We start from the raw sequence: 12,243 nt of genomic DNA, 5'->3' as shown, positions 1-12,243 counted from the left end.
GAGCCCTGCTCCCAGGCTGGCCCAGCAGAGCATCCTGCCACGCACCCGCTGGGGTTCGGGGTTCCCCGCAGGGTTCAGGGCTCCGGGGCAGAGGGAGGAGGCTGCCTGTGGACAGGAGCAGGGTCACTCAGCGATGTCTCACCTGGGCGCTTTTATTTGCTCGACTTCTTGCTGTGCTCAGCAGTAAGAGAGGCTCATCCAGAACCACCCCCCTCCTCCTCTGGGCTGGGGGCAGCTGCAGCCTCTTCGGGTTAGAGGGGTGAAGTTTGATTTTGGTGAGCTAAAGCAAACCACCATGGTCTTCTCCAGGAGGCGGAGGGAGAAAGGGCTGCTAAGTCATCAGTGGAAGGGGAACAGCCCCGGCAGCCCCTGGAGAAGGATTTCTGCTACAGCACCAGGTGCTATGGGGTCGTTATCTGGCCTGGGTCGTAGGGGATGTTTGTGGGTGATTTAATCAGCTTGTTAATTATTACCTGCACCACTTGTAAAGCTGCTCTGCTTCATTGCAAGCTGCTGTGAGGAAGGATGTGCCCTGCAGCCCAGCAAAGACTACCCCGGGGTTTTCATCTAGCAGCGATGCCAGTTCAGAGACCCTCAGCCCCGCCAGTGCCCCACGGCTCCCTTGGGGGCTCCCTGGGGAGGTGACAGCCCTCCGTGAGTCACTGCCAAAGGGGGGGCTGTGGCACCGAGCGGAACAGACGGGGTGAGGGTGTGCGATCGCTGCTGCTGAGGGGGGAGATTTTCCACCCGTAGCCGTGCTCCGAGTGTGGGAATCACCAGGAGACCCTCAACCCAGCTTGGGGCTGCGCTGCAGGGCAGTAGCCCTCCCTCCGGGCTGTGCTGCGAGGGGTGTGCTGCCGGCACGGGGCTGGGTGGGAAGGGAACCACCATGATCCCCCTTGTTCTCCAGTTTCTCCTTCAATCCAGTTATACAGAGAAGAGGTTTGACTGGCCCCACGTCAGTGAGCAATGGTTTCTGCAGTGTGTCACTTGGCCGGGGCGTGAGCACGGGTGATAATCTTTGCCCTGTGCAAGTTCTGTCAGCCTGTAATTACACTTCAGGACTCCTGTTTTCATGTGTAAGGCTGTGGGGAGGATGTGAAACTGTTTCTCCTCCAGGAAAGAATGAAGCGGGGGTGTTTCAGGATCTTGCTCCTGCAGCCCATTCCCTTGTGCCCGTACCCGGCACTGGCTGGGTACGCTGGGCAGAGCACCGGCCCCTGGGTGTGTGCCGCTGCTCCCCTTGCTCTTTCACACTTTTTGGGGGGTGGCAAGGACTCCGAGATACTGCCTTGGCACAGAGGGCCAGGCTGAAGCGGGAAGGCTTGGGGACAGCCTGGCTGAGAGGGCGGCTCTGCCCCGGCTTGGATTTGCTGCTCGGCCAGTCTCTGCCAGGGCGGGCAAGCGGCTGGGAGCAGGGCCATGCGATAAGGCTTTCTGCAGAGCTATTTATAGCGGGGAGACGAGCTGCTGCTGGCAAAGGCGCTGGGCCAGACACAGGACCCTTCGCACAAGCACTGCTGAGCTGGCCGTGCCGCTGGGGCCGTGCTGGGAAAGGAATTCCCCCCAACGAGCTGCTGTCAGCGTCGGGGTGTGCGTCTGGAGCAGATGGGGGAAAGGATGAAGGAGGCTCAGCGGACACAGCCTTCTTGCTATTGAACCTCTCTGGTTGCTCATCTCCCCCTCTCCCAGGGCTGGCGCGGGGTGGAGGGGCCCTGAGAAGTCAGCAGGCGACTGCCACGGGAGGGAGGGCTGGCGGGGGACCTTCTGCCCCCGTGAGCAAGCAGGCTTCACGTTCTCCCGGCGCTGATTTTCCAAGGTTATCAGCTAAGGGTATTAGTTACTGTAAGGTCACGATGATGACATCCCCAGGAGATTTGCATCCCTGCCTTCCCTGCTGCAGCCTGGCTTGGCGGGGTGTGGGGTGTACTGTGGGGGCAGCAGGGAGATGCTGAGAGTTTGGGGGACAAGTCCAAGGGTTTGAGCTCACCTTGTGCTCCACAATGCTTGGGGATGTTACAGCACCCAAGCTGGGAGCTGCTGGGGGAGCAGGGACAGCTGCTGGTGTCCTGGGGCTGGAGGCAAGGGGATTAATCACAGCGAGGGGTGGGAAGAGGTACCAGCTGGGGCAGTTGGAGGGTGGGGGGCTCCCGGCCACACCGGAGCCAGCCCCAAGTGTTCAGGCTCCTGCTGACGTTGTTGGATGCCGAGTCAGAGGCGCTCCCCCCATCCGCCCCACTCAAGGGGCCCTTGTTTCCAGGGAGGAGATGATTCATGTGCATCCAGTGGCCCCTCAGCAAATCTTCCACTGTTACGGGTTGTTGTCAGATCTCAAGTGCGATCATTAATGGTTGGCTTTTCTCTAAAAACCCTCTGGGCTGGAGAACTCCGAGTTGCTCCATAGCTGTAGACAGCCGCGCTGGGAGGAGGAGGAGGTACTTTCCAGGCTGGAGTTCCTGGCCCTGCCAGCCCGTCCCAGTCATCCCAGCTTGCCCCACACCCAGCCGGGTGATGGCTGAGCCTGGTTGGCAGGGATGCCCTCCTCTCCCCTGCCACCTCCTGGGGGCTGAGCGCTGCCCTTCTCCTGCCCGCACCGCAGGAGCGGTGGCCACAGGCAGGGTGCGGGCAGGCGGCAGTCTGTCCTCCTGTCTTCTGCACAAAGGAACAATTCTGGGAGCGCCGCGCCGCCCCCACCAAGGCACTTCCTCGCCGGCTGCGTGCCTGCCTCCTCCCCGTCGGAAAGAAACCTCCTTGGGAAAGGGGATGGGAACAGGAATGGCCCCAGGAGCTCAGCAAAGGGCTCGGGAGGCCATGGCCTTCCTCAAGGAGCAGTGGCGGGGCAAAGCTGGCCCGGCTGGGGTAGGTAGCAGCATGCTGGGGCTGGAGGAAGCTGTCAACACCCACTTCAGGCATCACTCCTCCAGTGATGCCCGCATCCTGTGCTGGGGCAGGAGGAGGCTGGGGGCAGGCAGCGAGGTATGGAGGCACGTCCCAGTGCCTGGGTGTCTCTTGCAGGTGGCTCAGCATCAACCCATGGAGAGGTTTACCTGCAGCAAGCAACTCCTCCGGTGGTCCCACAGGGTGGGTCACCTCCCTGCAGGGCTCCTCCTGGGGCTGGGGAAGCCCCCGGCTGTGCCCCCTTCCCTGGCCCACACCCCACCTATTTATGGCATCCCGGGAGCTATAAATGTTTGTTTACTGCCGGTGGCAACTCTAAGCAGCCCTGCGCAGGCAGGCAGAGTGTCCCAGGGCCCTGCCCGCGCCAACAGGAAGGATTTATTTTTGCTTGGCTTTTATTTTAGCTACAAACAATGGTTGTTACTCCCAGCATCCGATTTCCCCCCGGCCCCCCTCACCCTCAGCCTTCACCTGGTGCGGGAGGAAGCGTGGCTGGGGGCAGGCGGAGGACGGGAGAGTCGGGGTCACAGGATGGGGGTCCCCCTGCACCTCCCACTGCAGCAGCCTCGCAGCCTTACGGTGCTGGGAAACAGCATCATCTCCCCTCCCTGGGGCTCTCTTTCAGGCTGCAGACCAGTTTTGCTTGGGGTGACAACTCCACGTGCATTGTCTCACCTCTCCCCCTACAAAAGCCGGGTCTGTACACCAGGAAACTCCTGCTTTGGCTTGGCCAGAGCCTCTTCCTCCTCCTCCTCTTCCTCCTCTCTGCAGGTTGCTGGAGCCAGACCTGAATTTCGCTCCTGTGACGGAGCAGAGGCCGGGGAGGGGGAGATGGGCTCCGCAGCTGCAGGCTGGCCCCAGACCCTTATCTCCGCTCTGTGGAAGCGGGTCCCCGAGGGGGATAGCGCTCGCGGGGTCTATAAATAGAGCTGGCCTGGGTGCAGAGAGGTGCTGGGGTGCTGGGGGGGGACGCAGCTCCTCTGTCAGTGTCATGCTTGGTGCTGCTTTTAGGGCAGGCTTTAGCAGCAGAGGAAATACTGCCCCGTTGTCCTGAACAGCAGCAGCATCCTGGTGTCGGTCCCCCCGCGGCTCACCCTGTCCCGGCAGAGCCGCCCTGGGTCCCCTCTGCCCACCCAGCCTGAGCTGGCTAATGCCGAAGCCATCTGCTGCCACGGCTCCCGACCTCCCAGGCTCGCAGACCTCGCCGCCATCTCCCCGTCAGGCTGCAAATGTGGAGAGGAGTGAGTCTGCAGGAGGGGAGGCTGGTGTCGCTCCCTGCCCTGGGACGCCTGCGTCCAAAGCCTGAGCCCAGCGAAGCGGTGCGACCCCACGGGATTTCGGTTGCAAGAGAAGCCCCTGAAGAAAGGGGCAGGTGGGAGCCATTAGTCAGCGCCAGGCTGGAGGTGTCCCACGAGCGAGGCGGTGGCTTGGCAGGTGGAGGACGTGGGGTCCCTTTTCGGCTGCCTCACTCAGCGCCTGTGGCCCCTCTGATGTCGTTGCCGCCTTCCCCCCAGGAGCCCTTTGATGTCCTGCCACCGCAGTTTCATGCCACGGCTGCCAGAGCCCCCAGGGGTAGGGCTGTGCACCGACACCAGCACCCACGCGCCCACCCGGGGCGCCCGCTCCCCTGCCCGCCGTGCTGTGGGCACGAACGCAGGCTGGCGCGGGGTCCATGCTCGCTCCCGATGGCTATTGCAGAAGTAACGTGCCGGTCCTTGCTCGCCGGGTGGCTGTGGGTCAGTCACATCGGCACCCGCTGCCCTCCACGCAGCAACCCTGGAGCAATCTCCCCTTGCTTCCTGCAGCCACCTCATTAACCTTTTTTAGGCTGGGAGCCTAACGAGGATAGGAAATTAATTCCTTCCCTCTCTCCGCTCCCCCCGGGCAGAGGCTCAGCTCAGCGGGCCGCATACCCTCCTGGGATCACAGAGTTCTTTGACTTGACCCCCCGCCTTGTATTTCGGAGGATGTTTAACAAGGGAGACGGAGGGGACAGCTCAGCTGGGGGCAAACAAAGGCGCCTTCAGTGCTCGCCCTGCGCCGCGCTGCGTGCGCCCCGGCTCAGAGCTGGCGCTCGGGGCGTTGCTGATGAGCTCACCCGCCTGCCATGCCGGGCGACAAACCTCGCTTATCAGCCGCTCTCGCTTCTCCTGTGCACGGGTGGGGGTGTCTCCGCACCCCCCTCACCACGCACACCGCCTGCTTTGTCACTATTAATAGAAACCCGCTCGCCCTTTTGCCCTCGGCTGGTCTGAAGCCTTGACACAGGAGTTGGCGGCTGTGATGGGAGATGTCCTACACACGGTAGGGGATGGGGACGCTGGTGAGCGCCATGGCCTTCGGTGTGATGCGGGAAGCTGATGTAGGGTGTGTGCGTGGTCCTCATCTCCTCCGTGGGAGCTCACGGCCAGCTGAGAGCCTGCTGAGCTGGGGCAGTGTCTCCCTAGATGATTGCAGGGTCTGGGTGGACAGGGGGGCATCTTGCTCTTTGTCCCAGCTCCTTCCTTGCTAGCCCCATGCCCCACCAAGCCCTGCAGCTGCGTCCTGGGCAAGGCAGGGCAGGATATCTGATCTGGAGGCCACCGCCGCATTGCTGAGCAGGAGCCTGCTCCCATCCCAGGGAGGATCTGCCCCTCCTTCCCTCCCTTCCCGCCTCTGCAGAGGGGCAAGGAGAGGGCCACGGGAGCCGAGTGCTTACCCTCGCTCATCACATGCATGAGGCTCTCAGGTGGCTGGAGCAGGTCCCCACCCCAGTAGGTGCATCCTGTAGGGGAACAGTGAGAGGAGTATCAGAAGGACCTGGGTCCCGTGGCTGCCTGTCTGCTGTGGGGTGTTTTTCCAGCTCATGGAGCAGGAACCCTGCTCCCCCTGTGGTTGTCCTCTCCTTCCCCATGGGCTGGGGGATGCTGCCAGCTCCCCAGGCTTCCTTGCTCCTTCTGGAGCTGTGCTGAGGCTTCTCCCGCTGCCTGGGGGCTACCTGTCGTGGTTTGGCCTGCCCACGGGAGATGGGTACTGGCAAAGCCACCCTTGCCAAAAGGGCTGAGGCTGCTGTTTAGCTTGGCGCTGGGGAGGGAGGAGGAAGCAGAAGGTCTGCAGAGATAGAAGCCCATCAGCCGGGGCAGCAGGAAGAGGCTTGTGAGCCGCATCCTGCCTTGTGTCCTGGGGATGCAGCGATTTGGGGCCGGGCACACTGTCTCCTTGCCTGGGGGCTCGTCTTGGCCAGGGGCTCATCTTGGCTGGGTGCTGATCTGCATCAACCCACTCTTGTTGGGTTCCCCTTCAGCCAAAAAGCTTTGAAACAGCTGTTGGTTTTACTGCGCTGTCCCTGCTTTGGGCAGCAGTGCCAGCCTGGTCCTGGGGGACTCACTCTGTGCTCTGGGCTGCGGCTTGCGGGGTGGAAGGCAAGCACCCAAAATCCTGGGTCAAACCTGTAGCAGCACAGTTTTTGATGTGTGTTGGTCAGAGTGGATGCAGTGTTTGGATAGGGCCTAGTGAAAGCTCGTTAAAGAACATGAGTAACGAGGATCCCAGCAGCAGCACAGCATCCTGCCCTTCCCCTGGGAAATACGCCCCGTGCCAGCCCTCGCTGCTGCCCAGCTCTGCTCTGCCTTCCCCCGGCACAGCCCGGAGGGGCAGCAGTGGGGACGGGTCCATCCCAGGCAGGGTGTCCCTGGTGCTCTGTGCTGCTGGGGCACATGTTCTCCCCTCCTTGGAAACCATCCCCATCAGTCAGCACATCCGAGCTGCTTCTGTCATCACCTCTGGCCTCTCCTCCTGTCCCTGGAGACCCAAAGCCAGCTGCACGCTGCCCCAGCTGTGCCACAGCGACTTTCAGTTGCTGCCAAGAGAAGGGATCCTGCTCATGCTTGCGCTGGAAGAAACAGCAGCTCTTTTTTCCACCCTCTGTAGCCTCCAGAGCTGCAGGTTTGTTGGTGTCTCTGAGCTTGGCCATCTCCAACACAGGCCATCTCCCGCAGGCGCTGGACCCTGCAGGACCTACCCTGGGTGCCAGTGGAGCCAGGCGGGTGGGCGGTCCTGGGTAAAACGGGAGCTTGGCTTTGCATCCAGCTCAGTTTTGTCTTATCCTGCTTGGAGGAGATAAGGTACAGGAAGAGACCCAGGATGAGGATGTCAGTGCATGTGCAGAATCGGGGGCGTGGGAGGTCATGAGAGATCTGGAGTCCAGAGCTCACCTTCTTCAAGTCTTCCCTGTCCTTCCCATCCCTGGCCAACACCTTTTCCCAGAACTGTTGGTCTGCTCCTGCTGGCACCGTAAGCACTGCTTTCAGGGATGAATTTCTTTATAGCCCTGCTCTGCTATGCCAACACCCATGTGTTTTCTGGAGCCTTGCTGCACAGGTAACCCCACAGCTGCAGTGTGCTTTTGCTGTGTAAAAACTAGCCCATGAATCACCATGTCAAAGACAAGACCCACACTTTTATGTGTTGTGCCTGTAATGGTGTTTTGCAACAAATTCTCTTCTGCTGGGCTCTCCCCGTCTCTCCTGCCTGGGTCTATCTGGAGCAAAGGATGGGGTGGCCTTGGAGCAGTGTGGATGAGCTGGGATGATATGGGGAGGAGTGACAGCAAGGCAGAGGAGGTGCTGGTGGTGAGTGTGGGGAGGAAGGCTCTACCCTGTGTATGGGAACCCTGTGGAGGTGGCACTGGGCTGGGAGGTCATGGGTGGTCTGAGCACAGCAGAGGAATAGGAATGTCCCTCAGCAGGTGAGGGGTGGGAGCACGTGTCCCTGGGTGGCATTGCCAGGTGGCTCTGGCATCCGGGTTTCCTTTCCTTCCTTCCTTCCTTCCTTCCTTCCTTCTCTCCGCCACCGCCCAGTGCCCGTCACAGCAAGGGGGCACCAAGCAGCAATGACATGCTGTTGGGCGGACAGAGGTATAATTTTATCTGTGTGGAAAAATACATGTCCTGAGCCCTTTGATAGAGGTCCGGTAGCCCTGCAGAGCTGCTGTTTCCGTTCACGGGCTCAGCAGGCTGCATCCCGGCGTCTGCGTGCGGGTGGAAGAGCTTGTGCATGGAAGGAGCACGTATGCACTTAGCAAACACCGCCTGAGCCGTGCGAGACCAGCTGAGAAAGACACCTATCCTGGCATCTTCCACATATTCCAGCCCCTTCTGCCTTGTCTCAACGCCAGCACCCCAACACCACCCTGGCTGATGGGCTTTTCCCTCTTTCCCCCAGTGCTGGACCAGCTCCTGCCAGAGCTCAGCGTCTTGCTCAAGCTGCTGGACCATGAGTACCTGAGTGCCACCACGCAGGAGAAGAAGCTGGCCGTCTCCACCATCCTGCAGAAACTGCAGCCACCCGCAGGTCCGTGTCCTGCTTCTGCGGTGCCCGGGGGCAGCGGGTGTCCCCAGCAGCTGCCCCGGGCCAAAACCCCAGTGGGGTAGGGACAACCATCTGCAGGACAGGGATGCGCTGCCTCTGTGCCCAGCACCTGCTCAGCCGCCTTGGGGGACTTTGCTCCCTGCTCTTGCTTCCCAGCTTCTCCCTGCCCCGGGCGCAAGGGCTGGCGTCAGCCCTGCCGTGGCTGCGGGGGAGCTGCTCCCTGCGGAAACGCTGCTTCGCAGAGGTCTTCCTGCCACCGGTTTCTGCTGAGCACAGGAGTTTCCGCGGGAAGGCCAGGAGGGCCGTGCACCTGGGGCTTCACAGCCTTCCCACTTCCCTGCCCTCCCTGGGGAAGGGCGGCAGCATCCCTGGGGGCTTCTCTGCTCCCCGGGCACCTGCTCCTGAGGAGTGCCCCATGGCACGGTGGGGTGGGCTGGCCTGTGTCCGTGGGCCAGTGTATGTGGGGAGAGGGGATGCCGGTGCTCGCCCTGGCGACCCTGCCCATCCTCGGGCTGAAAATTTTCCCCTCTCTCTCAGGGAAGGACGTGGACTACATGTACGTCAACACAGCATCCCTGAGCAATGGCACCAGCTTCGTGGAGTCTCTCTTTGAGGAGTTCGGTATGTGTGGCCAACCCGGAGTGGCACCTGGGGGTCCCACTGGGTGGGTGCCATGCTGTCTTCGGGGCGCCTGCTGACAGCAGGAGCTCTTGGGGCGCCATGGGGAAGGAGGGTGAGAGCTCCATCCTTGTGTCCAGGGTGGGCACCGTCACCTCAGGTGCTCGCTCCCACTCCCCTGAAGCTATTTGGGACTGGCCATGGTGGGTCCACAGACACCACCAGTGGTGCCCATCTCCCAGCACCTTCCCAGTGAAGGGCCATGGGTGCTTGCCTTGGGGGTCCCTGGAGCACACGGCTGGGGAGGCCGGCTCTGGGCTTTCCTGCTCCCTTCACTCTCTCCGCTTATCCCCCAGCAGACTGTGACCTGCGGGATCTCCAGGACATGCAGGAAGAGGAAGGGGACACCAGCGATGGCGTTGGCTTGGAGCTGGCGAGGAGCCAGACGGCAAAAGCCGTAAGTCCCTGAATGCCCACCTGCGAGGTCTCCTCTGCACCTGCATGGGGAGGTGGCGGTGGCCGGGGCTGGGACCCCTTCCTGTCCCTTGCCACCACCGTAGCTGCTGGGACTCATGACCCTCTCCGCTGCCTGGCTAATGCCGGTGGTGTTTCTGCCATAGGTTCCCGTGGACCCTGCTCCGCCGCTGCCCACCACTCCCCCACCTGAGGATTACTATGAGGAAGCGCTGCCCCTGGGCCCCGGCAAGGCCCCCGAGTACATCACTTCCCGCAGTGAGTCCTTCTCCGCGCCGGGGTGGCGGGAGGGTGGGGGGAGCCCCGCAAACTGCCTGCTGCACCCCCCCACCTGCCTGCCCGCCTGGCAAAGCAGGCAGCCCTCGGCATGCGCGGTGGCTCCTCCCGGGGAAGGAAACGTCACTGCTCCCACCGGCATCACTCCTACCCTGCTTCCTTCCCATCCCGCTGAGCTGTTGTTGCAAGAAGTTGTTTGCCCCGGCTCGACTGGGATGGGTGATGGGGAGAGGTTGGAGCTGCGAGGGGACTGATGCCGAGATGCCCTGCTCTGCCCCGGATTGCCGGCTCGCTGCTTGGAGCATCCTAGGGGAAACCCAGGTGTAACAGCCCCAGCTGCCCTCTGCTTCCTCCACAGATAGCTCCAGCCCCCCCAACTCCATCGAGGATGGCTATTATGAGGATGCAGACAGCAACTACCCCGTCACCAGGCTGAACGGGGAGCAAAAAACCTCCTGTAGGTATCCAGGTGCCCTCGTTGGGGAGGGGAGAGCTTCAGCAAAGTCCAGCCCGGAGATGGGGGTTTGAGGTCCGGTGGGACTGGGCTGGGGTCCGGTGGGGTTGAGGCTGGAGGACTTCTCACATGTCAGAGGCTGCTGGACAATAAGCAAGGAGTGTGGAGTGCTGTTTGTCACGCAAACCAGAGCCCTCACGCTGCAGAAGGGATGAAATCGGTGCCGTGTCTGTCACCAGCATGGGGAAGGGGTGTCCCTGCCTACAAAACTCTTGTGCCCTGCATGAGCTGCCTCTGCCACGGTGGAGGAGAGCTGGGGCAGGGACACCGCTGCAGGGCCCTGCTCCTCCGTGCTGCAGGCTGGCAGGTGGTCCTCTGTTGCAGGCAGAAGTTTTAATCCAGGGTTTTAAAGTTTGAGGCTTGCAAAGGAATAAGCCAGCCCAGGGGTTTGTATAGACGCACCTGGGACTGGCGTTTGGCCCGCGAGCATCCTGCCTGGAGTAGAAGGGAAGTGGAGGCAGGCAGAAGTTTTAATCCAGGGTTTTAAAGTTTGAGGCTTGCAAAGGAATAAGCCAGCCCAGGGGTTTGTATAGATGCACCTGGAACTGGCGTTTGGCCCGGCGAGCATCCTGCCTGGAGTAGAAGGGAAGTGGAGAGGGCTGGGGTCAAAATGCTGCTGGTTTCAGAGGATGACATGGAGTCTGTCCATGGTGGCACCCAGCCCAGGCTCTGTGCTGGACCCCACCGTGTGTGAGGAGTCCTGGCAGTGTGTAAGCGTGCCCAGCAGGCAGGGCCACGGGGTGCCGTTTGGGGTGACTCGCCTGCTTCCTTTCAGACAATGACTCGGATGCAATGAGCAGCTCTTACGAGTCGTATGACGAGGAGGAGGAGGAGGGGAAGGGCCAGCAGCTGACACACCAGTGGCCGTCGGAGGAAGCCTCCATGAACCTGGTGAAGGATTGTAGGATTTGCGCTTTCCTGTTGCGTAAGAAGCGCTTCGGACAGTGGGCCAAGCAGCTCACCATCATACGGGACAGCAAACTGCTGGTGAGCCCAGAGCTGGTGGAGGACAGAAACCTGCTGGTGGGTTGCGGGGGAGGTTGGGTCCAGGATGAAGAAAAGTAGCGCTATCCAAGCCAGCACCCTGCCCCAAGGCAGCCACTGCCCTGCAGAGCACAGGCAGGGGCTGCCCTCGCTTCCCTTGCAAGAGAATGGAGGGTTCCCCTCTTTCTGGACCCCGTGGAGTGAGGGGGCACCCCACAGCCCTCCGCCACCGAGGCTGTTGCAGAGATCGAGCCAACTGTCTCTGTGCCACCTGAGAGGGACCCCAGCTCTGCCCAGCACAGCAGTGGGACGGGCAGGTTTTGGCTGAGCTCTGAGTGGTTCCTTTTGCTTCCCTTAGTGCTACAAAAGCTCCAAGGACCGGCAGCCGCACGTGGAGGTGCCCCTGGGGACCTGCAACGTCATCTACGTCCCCAAGGACGGGCGGGGGGTTTCGCGCGGCGGGGAGCCGAGGCGCTGGTGCTGGCCGTGCAGAGCAAGGAGCAGGCTGAGGAGTGGCTGAAGGTACTGTGGCTGCCCCCAGCTTCACCCGGGGGACCGCAGACCCTGCTTGGCATCCTCCCTGGCTGAGGTGGGGAGGGGGCTGCCCTGGCAAAGGTCTTGCTCCCCTGGAAGGGAAAGGGGGCTTTGCTCCCATGTCTTATCAGTAGGGGGGGTGGTCGGCCAGCTGCTTCCCAGGGCCTGGGCGTCTCCGGCGCTGATAGCCCCTGCGGGGTGGGGATGTTTGCTCTCCCCCTCCTCTTCCCCATGGCCCTTTCCTGCCTTTGTTCAGGGGCAGGAGGTGGGGGCCACGGGGAAGGGGCCACGGGTGGGAAAGGAGGACACACCACAAACCCAGCTGTACCCCAAATGTGGAGAACGGGGTTATTTTACACAGCCTGGGCAAGCCGCACCGTGCTTGCCTGTAAAATGGAGGGTCCTGAGGCGTCCTGTGCTGGCAGGGTGACTGTGTGGCTTGGCAGCCAAGTCCCTCACCTCTGAGATTCCCAAAATCTCTGACAAAACTGGTTGGAGTTTTGAAGGGGTCAAAGTGCGTGCAACCCCCAAGGCAAGCCGGGCTAGTGGCCCAAGCAGGGCTCACTGTCCTGTCCTGCAGAGACCAGGACCTCTCT

The 12,243-nt window shown here is 61.8% G+C and overlaps 1 protein-coding gene across 1 annotated transcript in view; it reads left to right on the top strand.

Moving 5' to 3' along the window:
• Positions 1–2,811: 2,811 nt before the first annotated feature.
• The window catches only part of AFAP1L1 (actin filament associated protein 1-like 1), a 13,839-nt gene continuing 4,407 nt past the window's right edge, over positions 2,812–12,243 (top strand). Inside the window, 10 exon segments of the mRNA XM_009882083.1 lie at positions 2,812–2,976; positions 4,413–4,470; positions 8,101–8,229; positions 8,785–8,868; positions 9,225–9,322; positions 9,486–9,597; positions 9,974–10,072; positions 10,905–11,116; positions 11,472–11,556; positions 11,559–11,635. Coding sequence (XP_009880385.1) covers positions 2,812–2,976; positions 4,413–4,470; positions 8,101–8,229; positions 8,785–8,868; positions 9,225–9,322; positions 9,486–9,597; positions 9,974–10,072; positions 10,905–11,116; positions 11,472–11,556; positions 11,559–11,635 — 1,119 coding nt within the window.

The sequence above is a fragment of the Charadrius vociferus genome, unplaced genomic scaffold (assembly GCF_000708025.1).
Source record: "Charadrius vociferus isolate BGI_N301 unplaced genomic scaffold, ASM70802v2 scaffold3, whole genome shotgun sequence".
NCBI lineage: Eukaryota > Metazoa > Chordata > Aves > Charadriiformes > Charadriidae > Charadrius > Charadrius vociferus.
Note: the sequence above shows the minus strand (reverse complement) of the source record. Positions and strands in the feature narration are given on the sequence as shown.